Source organism: Oncorhynchus mykiss, chromosome 21 (assembly GCF_013265735.2).
Source record: "Oncorhynchus mykiss isolate Arlee chromosome 21, USDA_OmykA_1.1, whole genome shotgun sequence".
In the NCBI taxonomy this organism is placed as follows: Eukaryota; Metazoa; Chordata; class Actinopteri; order Salmoniformes; family Salmonidae; genus Oncorhynchus; species Oncorhynchus mykiss.
The window spans coordinates 24,012,897-24,037,486 of NC_048585.1; the positions used below are offsets into that span (position 1 = coordinate 24,012,897).

General features: G+C 43.0%; 2 protein-coding genes across 4 annotated transcripts; both read right to left on the minus strand.

Annotated features, from left to right (window-relative positions):
- Positions 1-1,119: 1,119 nt before the first annotated feature.
- Positions 1,120-7,432, minus strand: LOC110500090 (mitogen-activated protein kinase 12). Of its 3 annotated transcripts, none has more exons than XM_021577250.2 (12): positions 7,031-7,432; positions 6,203-6,332; positions 5,181-5,239; positions 4,971-5,082; positions 4,738-4,767; positions 4,518-4,565; positions 4,096-4,210; positions 3,749-3,820; positions 3,435-3,514; positions 2,223-2,301; positions 1,914-2,087; positions 1,120-1,321 (listed from the first exon to the last, which is right to left on the minus strand). In XM_021577250.2, exons 1-12 carry the CDS (start codon positions 7,147-7,149, stop codon positions 1,245-1,247), a joined length of 1,095 nt encoding a protein of 364 aa, XP_021432925.1. In that variant the 5' UTR covers positions 7,150-7,432; the 3' UTR covers positions 1,120-1,244. The 3 variants fall into 3 exon arrangements, with proteins under 3 accessions (XP_021432925.1, XP_036813261.1, XP_021432927.1); XM_036957366.1 differs by lacking the exon at positions 7,031-7,432 and adding an exon at positions 6,715-6,855; XM_021577252.2 differs by lacking the exon at positions 4,738-4,767 and having other exon boundaries at positions 7,031-7,378.
- Positions 7,433-9,005: 1,573 nt separating this feature from the next.
- Positions 9,006-24,222, minus strand: LOC110500091 (mitogen-activated protein kinase 11). The gene is made up of 12 exons (XM_021577254.2): positions 23,970-24,222; positions 15,062-15,191; positions 14,894-14,952; positions 14,575-14,686; positions 13,994-14,023; positions 13,529-13,576; positions 13,300-13,414; positions 13,010-13,081; positions 12,467-12,546; positions 12,151-12,229; positions 11,789-11,962; positions 9,006-11,591 (listed from the first exon to the last, which is right to left on the minus strand). Exons 1-12 carry the CDS (start codon positions 24,080-24,082, stop codon positions 11,518-11,520), a joined length of 1,086 nt encoding a protein of 361 aa, XP_021432929.1. The 5' UTR covers positions 24,083-24,222; the 3' UTR covers positions 9,006-11,517.
- Positions 24,223-24,590: the final 368 nt, after the last annotated feature.

Consider the following 24,590-nt stretch of genomic DNA (forward strand, 5'->3'; position numbering starts at 1 on the left):
GAGAGATGGATTGTCCTGAGGGGCAATTAGCTGTTCTGCCAGCAGAGGTCTGCAACACACAAATAAGGGCACAATAAAAACTGAATTGATTACTGGAGTAATCAGCACCTCCTTCTTTTTTAAATATTAAGTCAACATTTTGAGTTACTCTGCTACATATATGCTCAGGCTTTAATCCTCAACCTCACATGTCACATAAGACGTGTGGATAAAGACGTTGACTCTCTTTATGGCTCATGGCTTGTGAGGGGCCCAAACAAAAATCAGCAAGGTTGATGCTCCATTTATAGACAGACAAGATCTCTGTCCTTGCTGGTGCTTAGGCCACATTCATGGGTAATCTCAGGGTTTGAGCAGGTGTATTGCAGTCTAAAAATATTGCAGTCAATTTATGTTATACTGAACAAACGTATAAACGCAACATGCAACAATTTCAACATTTTTCCTGAGTTACAATTCATATAAGGAAATCAGCTAATTGAAATAAATCCATTAGGCCCTAATCTATGAATTTCACATCATTGGGCGGGGGCGAAGCAAATCAGAATTGGTTTTTCCGCACAAAAGGGCTTTATTACAGACAGAAATACTCCGCAGTTTCATCAGCTGTCTGGGTGGCTGGTCTCAGACTATCTGGCAGGTGAAGAAGCCGGATGTGGAGGTCAGGGGCTGACGTGGTTACACGTGGTCTGCGGTTGTGAGGCCGGTTGGACGTACTGCTAAATTCTCTAAAACGACGTTGGAGGTGGCTTATGGTAGAGCAATTAACATAACATTATCTGGCAACAGCACTGGCAGACATTCCTGCAGTCAGCATGCCAATTGCACTCTCCCTCAAAACTTGAGACATCTGTGGCATTGTGTTGTGTGACAAAACTGCATATTTTAAAATGGCCTTTTATTGTCCTAAGCACAAGGTGCATTTGTGTAATGATCATGCTGTTTCATCATTTATAGCCAGCAGCATACCACCCTGCATACCACTGCTTGCTTGCTTCTGAAACTAAGCAGGGTTGGTCCTGGTCACTCCCTGGATGGGAGACCAGATGCAGCTGGAAGTGGTGTTGGAGGGCCAGTAGGAGGCTGTTACAGTAGTTCCACAATTACACAAGATTGACAATATCTTTGAAAATGTTTATTTGGCAGAAAATCTTTTTATAATCAATAAACTACATTCTGTACATTGCATTCGCATTACATCTATCTATACAATACAATAATCATTGACAGGTATGGGTGTACTCTCAGAGTGATGTCTCTTTGGGGTCCTTGGTCTCTGTTGCTGCAGGCCTGAAGGACAGGATCTCTGTGAATGTGTGACCTGTAGGAGATATTATCACAAGAAATGACTAATTAGTTACTCTGTAGACTCTATAGCTTTTTCTTCCTCTTTCTTTCTCTCAAGCTAAATGTGTTATCACACATCCATCTTCCTCATCTCTTCCTTGTCATCTTTCTCTCCCTTTATCATGTGGAATGAGAAAAGGAATGCTTTTCCTTAAATCCTCTTCCTAGGGAAAGGGATACCTAGTCAGTTGCACAACTGAATGCATTCAACCGAAATGCATCTTCTCCATTTAACCCAACCCGTCTTAATTAGAGCGTTGCAGGGGGCTGCCTTAATCGACTTCCATGTCATTGGCACCCAGGGAGCAGTTGTTGCCTTGCACAAGGGCAGAATTGCATAATTTCCTAACTAGCCAGCTTGGGGATTCAAACCAGCAACCTTTCAGTTACATGCCCAACGGTTTTAACGTCTAGGCTACCTGCCACACCATCCTCAATCTCTGCCCGTATCTCTCTCTCTCCCTTCCTGCTCCCAAGCTCCCCCTAAATCTCTCTCCCCCCCCTCTCTTCCCTCCCCGTGCTCTCTATCTCTTTCTTCAGCCTCCCTCCATCCATCCATCTCTCACGTTTCCACTGTTCCAGGGGCAGGTCTGTGTTGTCCATGGAGTGATCGTAGGACTGGGCCTCAGTCTCCTCCTCTGGTTCTCTGAACTCGCTGAAAAAGGGCATGGCCAGCGCCTCCGATGCACTCACCCGCCTCTCAGGGTCCAGCAACAGCATGCGCTCCAGCACACACACCGCTGCCACACACAGAGGAACACATTGCCTTTAGTGGTGTTATGGTCAGAAGGACACTCCTGACAATAGTTAGAAACAGTAGCTGTTTTGTAAACCACTGTTTATGATCCTTTAGTAATAGACGACTGTCAGCTCACCGTCTGAGCTAGCTTTGGAAAAAATAAAGTGCAAATCTTTCTTTGGTACTTTGGGAAGGCTCCGTATGTAGTTTTTGGCCTGTTGGAAGAGGAGCAGATTTACATGGGAGTGTATATGGTATTCTGTTGGTATGTATGCCAGTAGGCTGTGTTTGCTTTGAATGTGTACCATCTCAATGTACAGTTGAAGTCGGCCGTTTACATACACTTAGGTTGGATTCATTAAAACTCATTTTTAAACCACTTCACAAATTTCTTGTTAACAAACTATAGTTTTGGCAAGTTGTTTAGGACATCTACTTTGTTCATGACACAAGTCATTTTTCCAACAATTGTTTCCAGACAGATTATTTCACTGTATCACAATTCCAGTCGGTCAGAAGTTTACATACACTAAGTTGACTGTGCCTTTAAACAGCTTGGAAAATTCCAGAAAATGAGGTTATGGCTTTAGAAGTGAAGTGATAGGCTAATTGACATAATTTCAGTCAATTGGAGGTGCACCTGTGGATGCATTTCAAGGCCTACCTTCAAACTCAGTGCCTCTTTGCTTGACATCATAGATGGCATCATGAGGATGGAAAATTATGTGGATATATTGAAGTAACATCTCAAGACATCAGTCAGGAAGTTAAAGCTTGGTCGCAAATGGGTCTTCCAAATGGACAATAGCCCCAAGTATACTACCAAAGTTGTGGCAAAATGGCTTAAGGACAATAAAGTCAAGATATTGGAGTGGTCATCACAAAACCCTGACGTCAATCCCATAGAAAATTTGTGGGCAGAACTGAAAAAGCATGTGCTAGCAAGGAGTCCTGCAAACCTGACTCAGTTACACCAGCTCTGTCAGGAGGAATGGGCCAAAATTCACCCAACTTATTGAGGGAAGCTTGTGGAAGGCTATCTGAAACGTTTGGCCCAAGATAACCAATTTAAAGGCAATGCTACCAAATACTAATTGAGTATATATAAACTTCTGACACACTGGAAATGTGATGAAATAAAGAACATCTGAAATAAATCATTCTCTCTACTATTATACTGACATTTTATATTCTTAAAATAAAGTGGTGTTCCCAACTGACATAAGGCAGGGTATTTTTTACTAGGATTAAATGTCAGGAATTGTGAAAAACTGAGTTTAAATGTATTTGGCTAAGGTGTATGTAAACGTCCGACTTCAACTGTATTTTGAGTGCCCACATGACTTACATCTTGGCTTTGTAGCTTCGTAACAAAGTCTGCAGTGGGTGTACCAGTAATCTTCATGATCTCTTTCAGTTGGTCCAGGTCTGTGCTCACCCAGGGGTCAAGTGTCATAGCTCATGTGGTACAGGAAGTCACATTCACATGCTGCTCATACTATATATGCTTAGCCATATATAGTCTGACTAGTCGATAATTATGACTAATGCACCCGCTGACTTGCCTGGCAGGATCATTATAAGTACAAAGACTAGTGTCTCTCTCTCTGCAGTAGGTGTGTGGGGTGAAGACAGAGAGTAATAAACACTGAAAAAGGATACGGTCATTTCCTTTGAACAGCGGCTTCCCCAGCAGCATCTCCGCCATGATGCAGCCCACCGACCAGATATCCACTGATGATCGAGGAGGACAGACATATATAGGATTGAATGGTCTTTCAGTACCACATTGCTACCAAACTGCTACCATACCAGTGAGTTCAGTTACAAAGATATTGTACACAAATTGTACAAAGAGATAGATCTCCATAGGACCTCATACTTTAGGATATTTTCTGTATACAATAGCATGATTAATCATGGCGACAACACTGTTTTTGACATTAGAAAGTACTGCCATCATGTGGACAAAGAAGGCAGCCACGAATAAGTGTATGAGAGAGACTCACCAGTCTGGGTATAGTGCATCCAATTGAGGATTACCTCGGGGGCTCTGTACCAGCGAGTGACGACGTACCCAGTCATCTCTGTGTCCGTCTGCCGAGCCAGCCCGAAGTCAAGGATCTGAGACAGACAGAGAGAGAGAATTGGTTTGGCTACACTGGATTGTCCCTTTCATGACAATAAAGCACAGGTTGGTGGCACCTTAATTTGGGATGACGGGCTCGTGGTACTAGAATGGTATCAAATCCATGGTTTCCAGGTGTTTGCCATTCTATTTGCTCCGTTCCAGCCATTAGTATGAGCTGTCCCCCCCTCAGCAGCCTCCATTGCAATAAAGTGATTTTCAGTTAAATCGAGAGAGAGTGAGACTGAACAGGGAGAGCACAGTGCTTATCACAGGTCTGGTAGCAATACGTATATGTAGTACCTTCAGCTCACAGTCTTCGTTGACAGACAAATTTCCAGGTTTGAGATCCTGTTGGTATTTAGAAAAATTACATTATCATGCTGCCAGATAGACGCAAACACACGCAAGCACACACACAAAGAGCTTATGAGATGGAAAATGGCATGAATAGCAGTGGGCGTGAAAAAGAGCAAGGGCCCCAACCCCAATGCACATAGTTGAAAGGTCAAGGGTTACACACCCTGTGGATGATCCCTGCAGAGTGGATATACTGTGGGGAGACACGAAAGACCATGAAAGGAGAAAGTCATAAAATTAGAAAAAGAGGTTGGTATTCAAGTATATTCTGGGAAACATTTAAACCTTCTGTATAAACCGCCTTAACTTTGTATCATATTTGAATGTTGGCGATAAAATTAGCATTTCTAAGTATATCTTTTTTTGTGTGTGCATGTGTATGTATGCAACTCTAACCTTGAGTCCTTTCAGGATTTGATAGACAAGGAATTGCACCCTGTCCTGTGACAATCTCTCCATCTTCATCAGTTTCCCCAGATCAGTACCCATGAATGGCATTACCAGGTAACTGAGAATGACAGGGGGAAAAGGGGAAAAAAATACTTTATGATGAACAAAAACATTCAATATATGAACAGGAAGGATATTGGACAAAGAGGTACTTACAAGTCATGAAACCTGTCCAATGAGATCTCAGAAGTGAACACATCCAGCAGTCCAATCACCTAATCCAAGCCAATCCAAGAATAACAGAAAATAAATAGAACAGCTCAATTGTAGATTAACTGGAGAATTTTTTTGTGCGCATCATGTAGCTCAATTACATTATCAGGAAATTATTCCCACTTGAAGTTACACACATACACTTGTGATATGGGGTGTCTCTCTGTCATTCTAGTGTGAGCCACTGACTAAAGTAGATGTTGCTATGAGGCAATTTTTCCACAACATGGATTGGCTTCCTTCTCAGACTTTCCTTATTAATCTCGACCTCCTCCCTGTATACCCAGTAGACCGCTGAAAGCAGTGGTCACCAAGTACAACCCTGGCCCAGGAGAGCTACAACTGGTACGTGTTAAAAAAGATATATTTTTTTTTATTTAACTAAGCAAGTCAGTTAAGAACAAATTATTATTTACAATGACAGCCTATGGGGGAACAGTGGGTTAACTGCCTTGTTCAGGGGCAGAACAACCGATTTTTACCTTGGGGATTGAATCCAGAAACCTTTCAGTTACTGGCCCAACGCTGTACCCGCTAGGCTACCTGCCGCCCCAAGTTGAATGCCCGATTCAACTTCTCAAATCAAGACTCAGAACCTGTGCCTGCTTCAAACGAACAGCTCTAGAATCTTGATATGATGTGTTTCTATTTCATATTATGGGTTGTGATGTGACAATTACAATGTGATATTTCTGACTACTCTGCTACTGACTAATTGCCAATCATAAGGAACACCTGTGTTTGTCTCACTGTGTGCAAAAAAATAAACTGTCACTGCTCTCTGCACGCAGCCTAGGCCATAAGGATTTGAACAGTTTGCTGTGGTTAAAAGTGCATTCTAAATGCAGTACTGTAGAGTTGCGCCATTTCCTTTTTAGACACTGCCTAATTAGCAGCGTGAAACAGACACATTTTCTATTTATGTTCATTAACCACAAGGTGCATATTTGAGGAAAGACCCTCACATTTTCGTGCTTCATGTGCTTGAGGAGCCGGAGCTCTCTGTAGGCCCTCTTGGCGAAGAGCTTTGACTGGAAGGGTCTGTGGAGCTTCTTGATGGCCACCCTCACCCCAGTCCTGCGGTCCTGGGCGGAGCTGCAGCAAGACATGTAGGTACAGGGGAGAAGACATTTTAGCAATGTAGGCCATTGGTGGTAGCCTACTGAAGAAGGACCCAACTCTTATGTTTGATTAAATGCTTGATTCATTATTTAAAATAATTCACTTCCAAATATCATGTTTTATAATCGAGTGGTTAGGCCAACTACAATGACATTCTTGGGTATTTCTGGAATTCAAGTAGAAACATTTGGTAGGCATATCCCAAGAAACATTGCGCAAAGACCCAGAACAGATGTAGCCTTGTAGGCCGATGCACTTAAATCTTCTCTTGCTCACTAAAATCCAGCAGACAATGAGGCCAACGGGGGTTCTTTGTTATGCTTTTCCCGACTTCACAAAACCCCAAAATCCCTACCGTTTAAGCTATGCTTAGGAATGAAACATAAACCGCATAATATAACAGTTAAGTCTTCACTATTCATCAAATAGCACCGATGTTTGTTGATGATTTAATTCGGACACAATCCAGCGCGTCACTGCACAAAACTTCCTTTTGATATAACCACATGAAGAATGAATGAGATGAACAGTTCCTAAAAAAAAAAAGCGATGGTTATTTTAGGAACGAGTCACGTCTTGTTGTGGCTTGGTTTGTATTGCCAAACTCCAAATTCGACATTTACGAAGAGTAGTCTACCCATGTTTGATGATTAAACTCGTATAAAACTCACCATACTGTCCCATAGGCGCCAGTCCCCACCTGCTTTAGCTCGCGGTAACGCTCTGGAACCTCCCATGCCGTTTTGTTTACCTCCTGACGGTAAAATCCTGTCCGCGTGCGAACCGACATATCCAATTCGATATGGGGGTCAATGTATCCCCAGCTAAATCTTAATTCAGGGATAATGACCCGTTGTTGTGCACGAGACACTTCGTTCACTTGCTCTCGTGTAGCAGCCACCACCTACCTACACACTCTCTATCACTCAGCAAATGCGCAATGCGTTCTGTTGCCCGACAGTGGTCTCCAGTGACACGACTAAATAACCGTAACCAGTGACTGGTCTCACTCGTTTTTTATACCTCAATGGTATCGCTGGTGAACGCTGGTGGTGGCATGACCTCTCTGGCTTTTGTCGGGAAAAAGGTAAACACTAGAGTCGCCCTGTGCTATTATTGGGTGTGTCTTTGTCCAGACTCATTTTTACATTTTAGTAATTTAGCAGATGCTCTTCATCCAGATTAAGGTTAAGAGCCTTGCTCCATTGCACATTGGCATATTTTTTTCACATAGTCGACTCAGGGATTCAGGAAAATAACCTCACACTCAACGTCAACAAAACTAAGGAGATGATTGTGGACTTCAGGAAACAGCAGAGGGAACACCCCCCTATCCACATCGATGGAACAGTAGTGGAGAGGGTAGCAAGTTTTAAATTCCTCGGCATACACATCACAGACAAACTGAATTGGTCCACTCACACAGACAGCATCGTGAAGAAGGCGCAGCAGCGCCTCTTCAACCTCAGGAGGCTGAAGAAATTCGGCTTGTCACCAAAAGCACTCACAAACTTCTACAGATGCACAATCGAGAGCATCCTGGCGGGCTGTATCACCGCCTGGTATGGCAACTGCACCGCCCTCAACCGTAAGGCTCTCCAGAGGGTAGTGAGGTCTGCACAACGCATCACCGGGGGCAAACTACCTGCCCTCCAGGACACCTACACCACCCGATGTCACAGGAAGGCCATAAAGATCATCAAGGACATCAACCACCCGAGCCACTGCCTGTTCACCCCGCTATCATCCAGAAGGCGAGGTCAGTACAGGTGCATCAAAGCTGGGACCGAGAGACTGAAAAACAGCTTCTATCTCAAGGCCATCAGACTGTTAAACAGCCACCACTAACACTGACACTGACTCAACTCCAGCCACTTTAATAATGGGAATTGATGGGAAATGACGTAAATATATCACTAGCCACTTTAAACAATGCTACCTTATATAAATGTTACTTACCCTACATTATTCATCTCATATGCATACGTATATATTGTACTCTATATCATCGACGGTATCCTTATGTAATACATGTATCACTAGCCACTTTATACTATACTATGCCACTTTGTTTACATACTCATCTCATTTGTACATACTGTACTCGATACCATCTACTGTATCTTGCCTATGCTGCTCTGTACCATCACTCATTCATATATCCTTATGTACATATTCTTTATCCCCTTACACTGTGTACAAGACAGTAGTTTTGGAATTGTTAGTTAGATTACTTGTTATTACTGCATTGTCGGAACTAGAAGCACAAGCATTTCGCTACACTCGCACTAACATCTGCTAACCATGTGTATGTGACAAATAAAATTTGATTTGATTTGATTTGATTCGAACCAGCAACACTCTTAACAGCTAGGCAACCTGCCGCCCTGGCTCCTTATTGTCTTACAATCAAGTCACAAGGAATGTTGCCAAAATTCTGTCTGTTGTCATGAGATAGCAAAGAGAGCTAGCCTAGCCTAAAAATAGGGCTGAAAGTTATTTTAGTATTTTCCTGGCCTCCCTTGGTTACACATCCTTTCTGCTTTGATGCTGTTTTTATGCAGTCTCAAAAGTAAAAATGTACATGTAGGCCACACACACACACAATTATTATATAAGTCCATGACACACACAGTAAGATAACTGGTGATGAATTGAGCGTTTATTGATGACAAGAGGAAGAAGAGGATGCATGCGTCGTCATGATGATCAGAAGGGTGGTCTCTTATAATACTGTTTCTGTTCTGTGGCTGAGAGATTATGACATAGTTCGATGCCTGCAAGCATGTTTGTTGGAAACATACAAGAATGGAACTTGAAGGCAAATTGACACACACACACAAAAAGACCATGTATACTTAAGACTTGGAACCCATAAAGCACTGGAAAGCTACTGTGTGTGTGGGCTGGGAGTATTGATGGAACTTTGGCCATGCGGAGGAGGAATGAGTAGGCCGTAACTCTGGAGTAAAGTGGTCTTTCATAATGCCACAACATGCTATGCCCATGACAGATTCTCACCACTGACATAGTGCTGCATACCGGCCGATAGGCTGCGTGATACTTGGGAAACATAAAGGAGTGTAACTTCCATAGACTTAATCATTTTTGGGAGAAAACAAGACTGGATTGATGCACGCATTCATGACGTTACCAAGACAGGGACTCAATCGATTTGATTTATTCTGAATATGTGTAACCAAATGTTTACTTGTTCATGCTGCATAGTGGTGTTATAACTGTTGTAATAGAGTTGAGTTGGTTGACATCAACTGTCATGAGTTGTCATGGCATTATGACACAGAGTTGACATTCGGTTATTGATTGGAAATGCATACGGCAGAAATTGTACAGTTCAAATTCATGCCACCATAGAATGAAAAGACACTTTTTTTAAAAAAAACATACAGTTTTGTATACATTCATCTTTTTTGCAGTTCTATTTAAATCCAACAAGTTTCCAATATCAACAATTGTACATGACACATACAGGACCGTAAATAGTCAAACATCAACCGAGATAGAGTATTTCAGATTATCTCTACTGTAATTGAGGCATTGTGTATATGATTGTTGTTGTAGTTCTTGGGCTAGTATATGTTGCAATTCCAGGAAAATTGAATTATTTTATTCCCCTGTAATTCGTTCACATCTGTACGCCCCTTTAAAACATGCTGAATATTAGACCTCTGAAACTACAACATTCAGACCTGTAAATCCAATTTAAACTGCATGCATCTGGGAGTCACTGTGGGTAATGGTATCTGTGGGAGTCACTGTGGGTAATGGTATCTGCTGAATGTTCAGATGTAAACTTCAGCTATAGGTTTGGGTTTCTCTACAGAGCCAGGGACTAGTAAAACCTGTTGGACTAGAGCCAGTGGAATCTGAAATGGGTGATACTAGCAACAAATGCATAGCCTACATACAGGTAACTGCCAAAATAATGGAAAGACTTGAGTTAATAAGAGATACAAATCTTATTGAAAGCAGGTGCTTCCACACAGGTGTGGTTTCTGAGTTAATTTGTTAAAATCCCAACATGTTTAGTGTCACGCCCTGACCTTAGAGATCCTTTTTATTCTCTATTTTGGTTAGGTCAGGGTGTGACTAGGGTGGGAAGTCTATGTGTTCTCTTTCTTTGTTGGTTGGGTATGGTTCCCAATCAGAGGCAGCTGTCTATCGTTGTCTCTGATTGGGGATCATACTTAGGCAGCCTGTTTTCCACCTGAGTTTGTGGGATCTTGTTTTTGTACTATTGCTTTCCAGCCCTACAGAACTGTGCGTTTCGTTTTTGTATTTGCTGTTTTTTCGGTGTCATCAATTAAAGAAAGATTTACGCCTACCACGCTGCACCTTGGTCTAATCCATCTCTAAACGAACGTGACATTTAGGGTCATGTATAAAAATTCTGGGCTGGCCATTATTTTGGCCACCATGGCTATGCCCCCATAGGATAACAATGCCCCCATCGACAGGGCACGAATGGTCACTGAATGGTTTGATGTGTATGAAAACGATGTAAACCATATGCCATGGCCGTCTCAGTCCCCAGATCTAAACCCAACTGAACACTTACGGGAGATTCTGGAGCGGCGCCTGAGACAGCGAAATGCGTGAAATTCTTGACAACAATTCACTAGAACCCTCTGTCATTACAATGACATAACAGGTGTTAAAAGCAGACTTAAACTGACATCCATTATGAGTGCTTATAAAATGTCTTTATGACAAAGACTTCCAGTGACCTGTAGCCAATGCCTATTTATCAGTTGGACCCTTGGGTAGGTTTGAAAACCCTAGTGCTACTTTCTCTCTCTGCCTCTCTTCAACAGACTGTAAACATATACCTATCAAAACATGCTCCCTGTAATCGTCGTAATGTGCGTATTCTCATCCCTATCAGTTCAACCAGACCTCCCCTCTCCCTGCTCCCCTTTTACAAAACTCATGACAGGCAGTCAAATAGCCAGTCACAGTGAGCAAGGGGAGGGGTGTCATGCCTTTAGGGGACACAGCGTTGTCTCTGATTGGCCCACAGTCTCTCTTTCTTTCGGATCCTCCCGCCTCCACAACGCCGGCAGACAGACGGAGACAAGACGGCGGTCCTTCCTCAGCTGACGGGACAGACCGAGCAGAAGGAGGCAAGGTTTGTCTTTCACTGTTCCACCTGTAGACTGCTCGTTTCGCTGACAGGCGCTTTGATTCCATTCATCTCCTCGAACACCAGCTCTGTATAGGGGGAGAGAGAGTGAGAGCGAAAGAGAAAGAAGATGAGGTGAAGAAAGAGGGATGAACAAAAGGTGAGGAGCAAGAGAGAACGTTTAGTTCTGGTCAAGAACATAGCAGAAAATAAATGTTGAATCTATAAAAAAGAGAATCCCTCTTAACCTCCTCCACTCCAGCCACCCTCCATCTCCCTCTCTGACCTTTCCACTCCTCTAGCGTGCGGTCCTTGCTCTCCAGCGTCTGGTCGTAGGGCAGGGCCTCTGGTTCGTCGTCCGGGTCGTGGTACTGGGAGAAATAAGGGTGGGAGAGAGCCTCACTGGCCGAGACACGCCCGTCACAGTCCAGAACCAGCATGCGCTTCAGTAGATCCACAGCTGAGGGAGGGAGGGAGAGAGAAGAATGGAGTTGCAGAGAGAAAGATGGAGACCGAGATTAAGATGTAGGCGCAAAGTGAAAAATACTAACAAAGCTGCATTATGTAATCCATAGCCTTGGGTGACTATAGTCTTGGGTTAAAATTAGCCTCCAGCAAATTCAGTTATCCGGTATGACTCAGTCTCACCCATTGGGTTGGCTCCTCTGAATATCTTCTCTAAGTCCTGCTGGGGCATGAAGGGTAGAGACTGGATATATTTCTGAGCCTATGAATAGGAAGCAATGTATACACACGTGACAATGTGTACAGTACATTGCAGGGCCAATTGAGAAATCAATCATGCTACAAGCAAAATATTGAATAATCGATCATCAAATTAGTCAATCAATTACACCTATCAATGGATGTCGGGATAATCAGTATCATTAAAGCAATTTGCATTGATATAGCGAATGATCCATTCAACTTTCCCATCTCTCCCTCTATTTCTCCATCTTCTCACATGTTCAGAGGAGATCTTCTGTAGAAGGTCAGGGGTCGGGGTGCCCACCACCTCCATAATCCTCTTTAGCTGGTCGATATCTTAGATCAGGAGGGGTTAATTAAGGGCCATCATGATCGTGAAAAAGTCATTTGGTTGGCAGGACCAATTCTTTAGGTAGAACAACTGACTGAGGTTAGGCATACTTGACTTTGCTAGAACAGTGTTCTGGTGTTAGTTTTATGCAGACAGCATACTCCTACATTTCAGGACCCAATACATACACACAAAGCAGTAAATCACATTCCTATTTGTTTCAGTCTTTGACTCTGTACAGTGACAGTCAATACAATTCAGTCCATTGTGAACTTCCTTTCCTTTCAGTCACTCTCAATACACCTCCCCTTCAGACAGAAAGGCTATATCTCTAGATGGGATTGTGATGCAAATCTGGGAGGAGCTGATATGTGTCCACAGAGCAGTATTGGCGGTAACAGCGCTGGAGAGCGGTTGGGGAGTGTAGTGCACTCCGTATCAAGTCATGTCTGTGTTAGTGAAGGATACAGTCGTTGCCGGGAAACAGGACCTTCCCCTTCAGCAGCTCTCCCATGATGCATCCCACTGACCAGATATCCACTGTAACAGAGGCGTTAACATTCAGTCGTCATAACAACAGGATTTTATGATTAGCCATAACGTCACAGATATAGCTAGATACTTTTTCTTTCTGGATAGAACTGTTTGATGATAGAGTATGTGTTTGGTTGTAATATCAGGTGTCTGGTAATATGTGGTGTGAAATGAGGATCTTGGGTTTATGATCATTCTTGGGTTGTGTGAGTGTGGATCTGTACCTGTCTGATTGTAGTGCATCCAGTTAAGCATGATCTCTGGCGCTCGATACCAGCGAGTCGCCACGTACCCCGTCATCTCATCATCCGTCTGTCTGGCCAATCCAAAGTCAAGGATCTGGGGGAGAGCGAGAGAGACACAGGTTGTCATGGTGATAGCCATTTCCGAGTTGGGGAAGGTTGTGATAGTCTGAGGCGTTGAGGAGTTGGGCGGCTGGGTCACTGGTCTTACCCTCAGCTCGCAGTCCTCGTTCACTGCCACGTTACTTGGTTTCAGGTCCTGTGAGACAGACACATGAAAAGACAGACCGGTCAACACAAAGACTGTCTGAAGGACAGGGGAAAAGAAAGGGAGAAAGCCATGAACACAGACAGACAGATAGATAGATAGATAGACAGACAGACAGACAGACAGACAGGTTGAAACATATACTGGGTTTTATAAGCTGGGTGCTAGGCCTACAGGCACATGCAACAAGAAGCTCTCAGCACACAATCTCTCTCTAACACACTCACACAATATGATATCTACTTACACACATACTGGTACATTCTAAATACAGAATTGCCTTTAACGACAACAAAGCACTCAGGAGAGGTAATTGCTCTCCAGAAGACTGCCTTTATGAAATGAGGGGATGAGGAAAAATGAAAAGAGTGGGCAAGAAGAGAAGAAAAGAGGAACGCCACCACTCACTCTGTGGATCAGTCCTGCTGAATGGATGTACTGTTCAGGGGGAGACGGAAAAGGGACATGGCAGCGGGATGGGGGGAGGAGTGGGAGGAGCAAGGAAAGAATGGAGTGTGAGCGAGAGAGAGAGAGAGAGAGAGAGAGAGAGAGGTCAACAGTGTATTCTAACATTGGCCCCTGTCTAAAAGGGTCTACATTTTTTGTTCATTCCTTGGTAACTAGGTTTGCTAGCTACTAGGCTGGATGGTTAGTCCCCTCTGAACTGTGTTGCCTAGTGAGGCAGGCATAATGTAGATTTCAAACTTAGCAGTATATCTGAGTTTGTAATCAAATGTGAAGGGGCAGTATATATACCATTTCAGAGGATGTTAAGGGATATTCTAGTAAATTATAGCCAGTAGTTTTATAGTATAAAAAGGATCATGATGATGGTGTTTGAGGTTTACTTGTGGCATCTTGAAATACGTAACTGTTGTCTTTGTGACTAAAAACAATTATAATCAGGGAAGGTTGCTTTGTACTGTGAGTGTATGGGATAGTATGTAAAAAAAATATGTCTAAACATGATGCGTTGGGGGGTTAACTACCTTGAGGCCCCTGAGCAGCTGGTAAATAAGAAACTGCACATGCTCATCAGAGAGACGCTGGAATTTGACTATGTTGTTCAGGTCTGCCCCCATCAAGTTGGTTACCAGGTAGCTGGAAAGAGGAGGAGGAGGGAGGAGGAGGAGGGGACTTTTAGAACAGTGCATGGAGATGTTCCAATTCAGTTAGACAGTACATGCCTTGAATCCTGGTGAAAAGCTCTATTTTAAATGCAATATGTCATCATCAGAATAATCATGACAGTATAATCACTGTATGGGGTATGTTGGACATCCTGGTGCTCGTTCAGTAGTCACTCACACTTCATGGAAGTCCTCTAGCGATGCAGCAGGGGAGAATACATCCAGTAGTCCTATTACCTGTTGAGGGAGAAGGTTGATGCCAAAGAGTTACAACTCTATTGTGCATTATCAAGGCAATTTAGGTCAACTAGCCAACACGGGAGGGCTTCAACCACTCCTTACTCACGTTCTCGTGTTTCATGTGCTTGAGTAGCCGGAGCTCGCGGTATGAGCGCCTACTGTGGATAAGGGACTGGAAAGGCCGAGACAGCTTCTTCACCGCCACCTTCTGTCGTAGCCGCACGTCATATGCTGAGCTGTGGGGAGCAAAGGAGAGAGAGAGAGAGAGAGTAGCTTACAAAATTAAATGCATAGCTTCTAAACATGTTGCTCGTTAAATTATTAGATTCCTTATTAGTGCAAATGTATGTCTGAGTAGTGTACTGGTGTTACACTGACGTCTTGGTTGTGACAGTGTTATTTCTACTTCGGCAGCATTTGGAGCAACATCTTACTCAATTGCGATGTTGCACAGAGAGAAGGAGTGTTAGGGGAAATGAAAAAGATACTAGGCAATACCATTATAGAGGAATGAAGAGACAAAGGAGTGTAGAAAGAGTAGAGGTCAGAGAGAGATTGAGGGAGAGCAAGAGATGAGGGAGGGGACAGGAAGTACCAGACAGGAAATACAGTGCCTTTGTGAAAGTATTCGGCCCCCTTGAACTTTGCGACCTTTTGCCACATTTCAGGCTTCAAACATAAAGATATAAAACTGTATTTTTTTGTGAAAAATCAACAACAAGTGGGACACAATCATGAAGTGGAATGACATTTATTGGATATTTCAAACTTTTTTAACAAATCAAAAACTGAAAAATTGGGTGTGCAAAATTATTCAGCCCCTTTACTTTCAGTGCAGCAAACTCTCTCCAGAAGTTCAGTGAGGATCTCTGAATGATCCAATGTTGACCTAAATGACTAATGATGATAAATACAATCCACCTGTGTGTAATCAAGTCTCCGTATAAATGCACCTGCACTGTGATAGTATCAGAGGTCCGTTAAAAGCGCAGAGAGCATCATGAAGAACAAGGAACACACCAGGCAGGGCCGAGATACTGTTGTGAAGAAGTTTAAAGCCGGATTTGGATACAAAAAGATTTCCCAAGCTTTAAACATCACAAGGAGCACTGTGCAAGCGATAATATTGAAATGGAAGGAGTATCAGACCACTGCAAATCTACCAAGACCTGGCCGTCCCTCTAAACTTTCAGCTCATACAAGGAGAAGACTGATCAGAGATGCAGCCAAGAGGCCCATGATCACTCTGGATGAACTGCAGAGATCTACAGCTGAGGTGGGAGACTCTGTCCATAGGACAACAATCAGTCGTATATTGCACAAATCTGGCCTTTATGGAAGAGTGGTAAGAAGAAAGCCATTTCTTAAAGATATCCATAAAAAGTGTTGTTTAAAGTTTGCCACAAGCCACCTGGGAGACACACCAAACATGTGGAAGAAGGTGCTCTGGTCAGATGAAACCAAAATTGAACTTTTTGGCAACAATGCAAAACGTTATGTTTGGCGTAAAAGCAACACAGCTGAACACACCATCCCCACTGTCAAACATGGTGGTGGCAGCATCATGGTTTGGGCCTGCTTTTCTTCAGCAGGGACAGGGAAGATGGTTAAAATTGATGGGAAGATGGATGGAACCAAATACAGGACCATTCTGGAACAAAACCTGATGGAGTCTGCAAAAGACCTGAGACTGGGACGGAGATTTGTCTTCCAACAAGACAATGATCCAAAACATAAAGCAAAATCTACAATAGAATGGTTCAAAAATAAACATATCCAGGTGTTAGAATGGCCAAGTCAAAGTCCAGACCTGAATCCAATCGAGAATCTGTGGAAAGAACTGAAAACTGCTGTTCACAAATGCTCTCCATCCAACCTCACTGAGCTCGAGCTGTTTTGCAAGGAGGAATGGGAAAAAATGTCAGTCTCTCGATGTGCAAAACTGATAGAGACATACCACAAGCGACTTACAGCTGTAATCGCAGCAAAAGGTGGCGCTACAAAGTATTAACTTAAGGGGTCTGAATAATTTTGCACGCCCAATTTTTCAGTTTTTGATTTGTTAAAAAAGTTTGAAATATCCAATATATGTCGTTCCACTTCATGATTGTGTCCCACTTGTTGTTGATTCTTCACAAAAAAATACAGTTTTATATCTTTATGTTTGAAGCCTGAAATGTGGCAAAAGGTCGCAAAGTTCAAGGGGGCCGAATACTTTCGCAAGGCACTGTAAGTGTTTGAGAAATCAAAAGAAACTAGACTGAAGGAAAGAAGAAGCAGTAAAGGAGATGATAAAGAGGAAGTGTGAAGAACAGAGGAAGGAGAGGCAGCACAGAGCCACAACTCCAGAAGAAGCTAAAACAGCATTAATGTAAATCACTGTCATTATCAACCTGACCGCTAACCCCTTTAACCAGCCTGTGAGGAGCGCTACACCATTACTATGTCCTTACCTGGGGCCTGCCATGTGTACAACAAAAGGTCATGTACACACCATAATCAGACCGCATCACCTTCAGACAACGCAAAGTGCATTCATTTCATTCACAGCCACAGAAGCACCTGCTGCTAGATGCCCGTTATATGTTTGCCAAACAGGCAGCTAGCACACCATCATCTTTCCATGACACAAGCCAGACATCTCCGTCTCTCTCACACACACACACACACACACACACACACACACACACACACACACACACACACACACACACACACCAGTCCTCTGCCATCTCATCTTCCATACATGGCTGTCTACCTCACTGCCAACAACTCCACAAGCAGTCTATGCATCGATTTCTGCAACTGACTCTGTCTTCCATCTCAGAATGTTTGATCAGCTGTTACATTAATGCACCTCAGGTTTCAAAAACAGAAAGAGTGGGTGAGGGGGAAGGGTGGCGTCAAAGGCAACGTAATATCTGATGCAAAGTCATTTGGCTTTCTCTCTCTCTCTCTCTCCCTCTCTCTCTCTCTCCATCTAGCTATCTATATTGACTTTAGTCTTATGCATATACAATCATTCAAAGGAAATAGTGGGGCAAACATGAAAGCATCTGCCAGAGCATCTTGTTTGCACATAGAATTCAAAATGAAGGTTGCTTGCTTTTATTCTCCAGCATCTTGCTCCCCACAGCAGCTTGCATGTTAATCCCGATAGACAGTTCATGTACTTGAGATTCTATTTCATGTGTGCGTTCATCCGAGAGCTTTGGCGGCCATCGCTTGTCCTCTCACGTTGTAAACAAACTCTGCACAACAGCGTCGGCTAAATGGCACCGAAGTGACATGATAATAGCACTTTAAGCAGCCAAGCCCAAACAAACAAAAGCATATGGATATGCCATCTACAAAGTTACACAATGTGCTGACAAATACCACACACTCACAGTAGCCATGATTTGCATAGTGTTGCTGCAACAGTTGAAATAGGCACATGGAAATGAGTTCGTTGACTAAATGAAACATTCATGGTGCAAGCACAAACATTTGCACAACGCTATATTACTGTTACATAACGTTACACCAACAAAGAGTTTCCCAGTTCCATTGTGAAGAATATGTTCAGTATCATGGACAAGTTCTAAACCCATCAGTCAGAACGAATTAGTTATATTACTGGCCAAGACGTTCCAACTTCCTTTCAGGAGACCGATGGAAGGAAAAGTAACCATTGAGATTGAATTAGGGGTTTGCAGTCTGCATGCTGAGCGGGAAATGAGAAATGATCCGACTTGAGAAAGCGAAGGGAAGTGGCAGTACGATGTCTCAAGAATGACAACTATTGTCATTACGCGTGACTGGTGTTTTGCAGTCTATGAAAAGCTTTCCAGTTATTGGAATAAAGTCTATTTGAAGTAGCAACCACATTTGTGAAAATCTCAGCCATTCCAGTGCATTTTAAATGTGCACATTCATATATGATTTTTGATGTCTGCTGGTGTAATGATGGAAAACTAATACATGTGTATATGTGATGTTCTGCATGGTATACAGTGAATGTGTGATATGAGTCTGCTTTAGTGCAGGTACGATAATACCTCTGTCTGATGGCTACGCCATTGAGAGCAGCTTGGCTGGCTGCATCACCGCTTGGTATGGCAGCTGCTTGGTATCCGACCATAAGGTGCTACAGATGGTAGTGTGTATGGCCCAGTACATCACTGGGGCCAAGCTCACTGCCATCCAGAACCTCTATACCAGGTGGTGTAGTAGGAAGGCCCTAAAAGTTGCCAAAGATTCCAGCCACCCAAGTTATAGACTGTTCTCTCTGCTACCGGAGGGCAAGCGGTACCGGAGCACCAAGGGCTCCTGAACAGCTTCTACCCCCAAGCCATAAGATTGCTGAACAGTTAATCAAATGGCTACAGTGGTGTAAAATACTTTAGAGTACTGGGGTATCTGTACTTTACTTTACTATTTATATGTTTGACAACTTTTACTTTTACTTCACTCCATTCCATTCCTAAAGAAAAGTATGTACTTTTTACTTTTTACATACATTTTCCCTGACACCAAAAGTACTTTTACATTTTGAATGCTTAGCAGGACAGAACATTGTCCAATTCACACACTTATCAAGAGAACATCCCTGGTCATCCCTGCTGCATCTGATCTGGTGGACAAATAAATGCTTTATTTGTAAATTATGTCTGTTGGAGTGTCAAATCAAATCAAATTTTATTTGTCACATACACATGGTTAGCAGATGTTAATGCGAGTGTAGCGAAATGCTTGTGCTTCTAGTTCCGACAATGCAGTAATAACCAACAAGTAATCTAGCTAACAATTCCAAAACTACTACCTTACTACTACTACCGCAAGTGTAAGGGGATAAAGAATATGTACTTAAAAGATATATGAATGAGTGATGGTACAGAGCGGCATAGGCAAGATACAGTAGATGGTATTGAGTGCAGTATATACATATGAGATGAGTATGTAAACAAAGTGGCATAGTTAAAGTGGCTAGTAATACATGTATTACATAAAGATGCAGTAGATGATATAGAGTACAGTATATACGTATACATATGAGATGAATAATGTAGGGTATGTAAGCATTATATTAGGTAGCATTGTTTAAAGTGGCTAGTGATATATTTTACATCATTTCCCATCAATTCCCATTATTAAAGTGGCTGGAGTTGAGTCAGTGTGTTGGCAGCAGCCACTCAATGTTAGTGGTGGCTGTTTAACAGTCTGATGGCCTTGAGATAGAAGCTGTTTTTCAGTCTCTCGGTCCCGGCTTTGATGCACCTGTACTGACCTCGCCTTCTGGATGATAGCGGGGTGAACAGGCAGTGGCTCGGGTGGTTGTTTTCCTTGATGATCTTCCAGGCCTTCCTGTGACATCGGGTGGCGTAGGTGTCCTGGAGGGCAGGTAGTTTGCCCCCGGTGATGCGTTGTGCAGACCTCACTACCCTCTGGAGAGCCTTACGGTTGTGGGCGGAGCAGTTACCGTACCAGGCGGTGATACAGCCCGACAGGATGCTCTCGATTGCGCATCTGTAGAAGTTTGTGAGTGCTTTTGGTGACAAGCCGAATTTCTTCAGCCTCCTGAGGTTGAAGAGGCGCTGCTGCGCCTTCTTCACGATGCTGTCTGTGTGGGTGGACCAATTCAGTTTGTCTGTGATGTGTATGCCGAGGAACTTAAAACTTACTACCCTCTCCACTACTGTTCCATCGATGTGGATAGGGGGGTGTTCCCTCTGCTGTTTCCTGAAGTCCACAATCATCTCCTTAGTTTTGTTGACATTGAGTGTGAGGTTATTTTCCTGACACCACACTCTGAGGGCCCTCACCTCCTCCCTGTAGGCCGTCTCGTCGTTGTTGGTAATCAAGCCTACCACTGTTGTGTCGTCCGCAAACTTGAGGATTGAGTTGGAGGCGTGCGTGGCCACGCAGTCGTGGGTGAACAGGGAGTACAGGAGAGGGCTCAGAACGCACCCTTGTGGGGCCCCAGTTTTGAGGATCAGCGGGGTGGAGATGTTGTTGCCGAGTGTGACCCTGGCTATCCGTAAATTTAAAAAAAGAAAATAGTGTCATCTGGTTTGCTTAATATAATGAATTTTAAATGATTTATACATCTAATTTTGATACTTAAATATTATTTAGCAACTACATTTACTTTTGATACTGAAGTATATTTAAAACCAAATATGTTTAGTCTTTTGCTCAAGTAGTATTTTACTTCAGTCATTTTCTATTAAGGTATCTTTACTTTTACTCAAAGTATAACAATTGGGTACTTTTTCCACCACTGCTATTTGCATTGATCCCCATTTTATGTATCCCGGCTCTATGCACACTCACTGGACTCTACCACACACTTACACATACTACACTCTGACACTCCAACACACACACACACACATACACTCACGGATAGACACACTTTCACACTCTTCACATACGCTGATGCTACTCTGTTTATCATCTATCATGATTGCCTAGTTGCCTTTACCCCTACCTACATCTACATACTGTATTACCTCAACTACCTTGTACCCCTGCTCAATGACTCAGTACTGGTGCTCCTTGTATATATTTTTCTTACTTTTTAACTCTGCATTGTTGGGAAAGGGCTCGTAAGTAAGCATTTCTCAGTAAAGTCTACATCTGTATTAGGCACATGTGACATTTTTGATTTGATCTGATATTCATTATATGAGCCTTTCTGATCAGATCATTGACCTCGGGCAAACAATCTCAGGAGGCTTTGCAGGGAAATTGAGGAGCACCAAGGATCAATATAATGATATTCTCCTCTGTATCCTCAGAAATAATGTCCATGGACTCCCAAGGCTCTCCCAGTCCCAACCCCCTATAAAATACCTCCCCAATTCCCAAACCCCCACCCCTCTGCTAATCAATCAGCTCTGCCATGGAGAAGATTGTGACAATGGGTGGAGCTCAGCCTGAACAATGCAGGGCTCAGAGAGAGAGAAAGAAAAAAAGTTAAAGAGATGGGAGATTGTGTGCAAGAATGTGAGTGTCCTTGCTGGCTAGACTGGTACTATGAGCAGTGGTGCCATTTTGTAGGTGTAGCAGATCATATGACTGCATTGCTCTGCATCTTGGTTGATGGTGTATTAGATGTGTTTATGAATCCACATAAGTAATGAGTTTTGTTTTTAACTGTTCGAGAATTGTATTCGGCAAAAGAAGCAGACACAGGGATAGTCTTTTGTTTGAATTGTTGCTAGAGCAATGCTACCATGTCTATCTACTCAGCTTCCAAGGTCTTCATCAAATCAAACAGACATAACTGTGCCGATTTCACCATGATTTCCCAGTGGAGTAGTAAAACACTGCAGTTCTTCCCATCAATCAGCTAGGCTAAGCTTCCATGAAATCTAATGGACCAATAAAGGCTTAGATATTGCTTGGGCTAACATGTAGTTTCTGTGCCTCCCTTCTCTTCCATGTCTGCTGCATCACAGATGTCTGTTGTCTGTCTCCCTGGGCTGATACTCAAGACGATCACATCCTCACATCCCTCTGTCCTAGGAGATGAAAAAGCATTGGATTGAAAGGCCATGGTTGGCTGTTTTACCAGCATATAAACAACAAAGAAAGCTCTGCCTACAATGTCAATCTAATCTATCTACCAGTGCTGTTACAGTAAAAGTTGATATTGAAACCGGCAAGCACTTAATTTCCCTTCCCATGCATGGATCAATATGGATTGCATGTATGACACTCAAATCGAGGTGCACACATCACCATGACACCTCGCCATGGCAACGGTGTCTATTCTCCCGCAACAGACAAAGAGTGTTCCAAAATTAAAACAAGGAAATATTGCCCAACCCACTTGTGAGAAAAGAGGAACTCGTTCATGTGGAAATGTAGCCTATAAGAAGCACCTCAATGGGCTAGACAGCTGTGTGTGTGTGTGTGTGTGTGTGTGTGTGTGTGTGTGTGTGTGTGTGTGTGTGTGTGTGTGTGTGTGTGTGTGTGTGTGTGTGTGTGTGTGTGTGTGTGTGTGTGTGTGTGTGTGTGTGTGTGTGTGTGTGTGTGTGTGAGAAAGAAAGAGAGAGCTTGTATTTACTGTATGGGGAGGAGATCAGGTTGTGAAATTGATGTCTGTTGTTAGGTCAACAGACTTGGTGGTCATGAATACAATGTTGAGATTTCTTCCCTAGGACCCTCTTCACTATCTGAAGTGAACATACACATATCAAAGATAAAAGTCCATAACAGCACAAATGTCTGAAAAAAATACAAAAATACAAGATATTCGCAGTCAGCAACACTGAGGTAAACCCTACACATACCCATGACTATATAGATGTGTCATGCATCCTTAAGTTGTTCAGTGCAGATCCCGCCGAAGTGCTGTCCCTGTTATCAGTAGCCCAAAAAGCCTTATAGAAATTCTATTGAGAACTGTCACGATTCAGAGGATCTTCCGTAGCGCGTGGTTGCACGCGATAACTCCTCGTTTCCTTTCGGTGCGGGAATCGTATGGGGCAGACTGAATCAGCTAATGTACATGCGAAGCTTAAGGTGTTTAACGCCGCATCGAGAGGCAACAACTGTAGACAGTCTGCCGTTGGACTGATGACGCCCAGTATTTGGGAATGGTGTCAACGACAGATAAACCAATACAATTGGAAACGTAGCCTATATGACAGCATCACATTGATACCAATATAGTAGTCTAGTAAATCGACATTTAATAACAAACATGAAAAGAACATTGAGGATTTTCTCGTGCATAACAACTAAAATAACTAGGCTACATGAACATGGATTATATTTGAATTTAAATAGGCCAAATAACTGCCTAATAACAATAAAAACATCCTCAGAAATAATAATGACAATAGGCTGGCAATTGCACAATAATAATGAGAATAGGCTATAAATAGGCTTGTTGCTTTTCCAATATTATCCAATAATGTATATTCATAATACAAATCATAAGGCTAAATTATGTTTTTCATCTGCATTGTATTGTGTGTATGGACAGCCTCGCCCCTCCCTCTTTCATATAGCCTACTCACCATACCGAGCCGTAGGCCCCAGAGCCCACGGGAGTCAGGTTCTGGTACCGCTCGGGAACTTCCCATACAGTCTTGTTCAGCTCCTGCCGATAGTAGCCTGATCTGGCCGACATTTTTACAGTGAACAAGTTTTTTAGGACTGGACTGACAGCTCTGTCTGCACAATCCGCGGTAACTGGTGCACAGAGGGGAGCTGCTGGCCGCCTCGCTCTCTCTCTCACTTGTTCTCTCTCTCTCTATCTCTCTCGATATTTCTGAGAAGGGGGTAGTGTAAGTAGAGAGATAGAGCTGGTAATAGACGATGTCTCAGATATGGGGGTTGCGGCGCGGAAGGGGGGGGGGGATGAGATAGGGGAGCGATTCCTCTCATTCATCTATTAGGATAGGCTCCTGCAAATAATATTATTACCCATAGCCTATGTAAACCTTATAATTTCCCTTTTTTTATGTCTCCAAAATGCATGTTTTTGCACAGCTTAGAGTTTATGGCACATTGTTGCATCAATATAGCAGCGGTGTCAATTTCACGGAAGTCACAGTTGTCGCATGAAATGCATACATCTTAACACAATACTAAGTGGAATTATTTATTTTAATTTGACCTTTTATTTAACTAGGCAA

What these genes read in the sequence shown, in the direction of transcription:
- LOC110500090 (XM_021577250.2), bottom strand. Translation starts at nt 7,149, where the DNA reads ATGTCGGTTCGCACGCGGACAGGATTTTACCGTCAGGAGGTAAACAAA. An exon ending in GGCGCCTATGGGACAGTATG is followed by an intron (nt 6,333 to 7,030) that starts GTGAGTTTTATA and finishes GTCTTGCTGCAG; the next exon opens with CTCCGCCCAGGACCGCAGGA. An exon ending in AGCACATGAAGCACGAAAAT is followed by an intron (nt 5,240 to 6,202) that starts GTGAGGGTCTTT and finishes GGCTTGGATTAG; the next exon opens with GTGATTGGACTGCTGGATGT.
- LOC110500091 (XM_021577254.2), bottom strand. Translation starts at nt 24,082, where the DNA reads ATGTCGGCCAGATCAGGCTACTATCGGCAGGAGCTGAACAAGACTGTA. An exon ending in CCTGTTTCCCGGCAACGACT is followed by an intron (nt 12,547 to 13,009) that starts GTATCCTTCACT and finishes TCCTGATCTAAG; the next exon opens with ATATCGACCAGCTAAAGAGG. An exon ending in CACGCTAGAGGAGTGGAAAG is followed by an intron (nt 11,592 to 11,788) that starts GTCAGAGAGGGA and finishes CCCCCTATACAG; the next exon opens with AGCTGGTGTTCGAGGAGATG.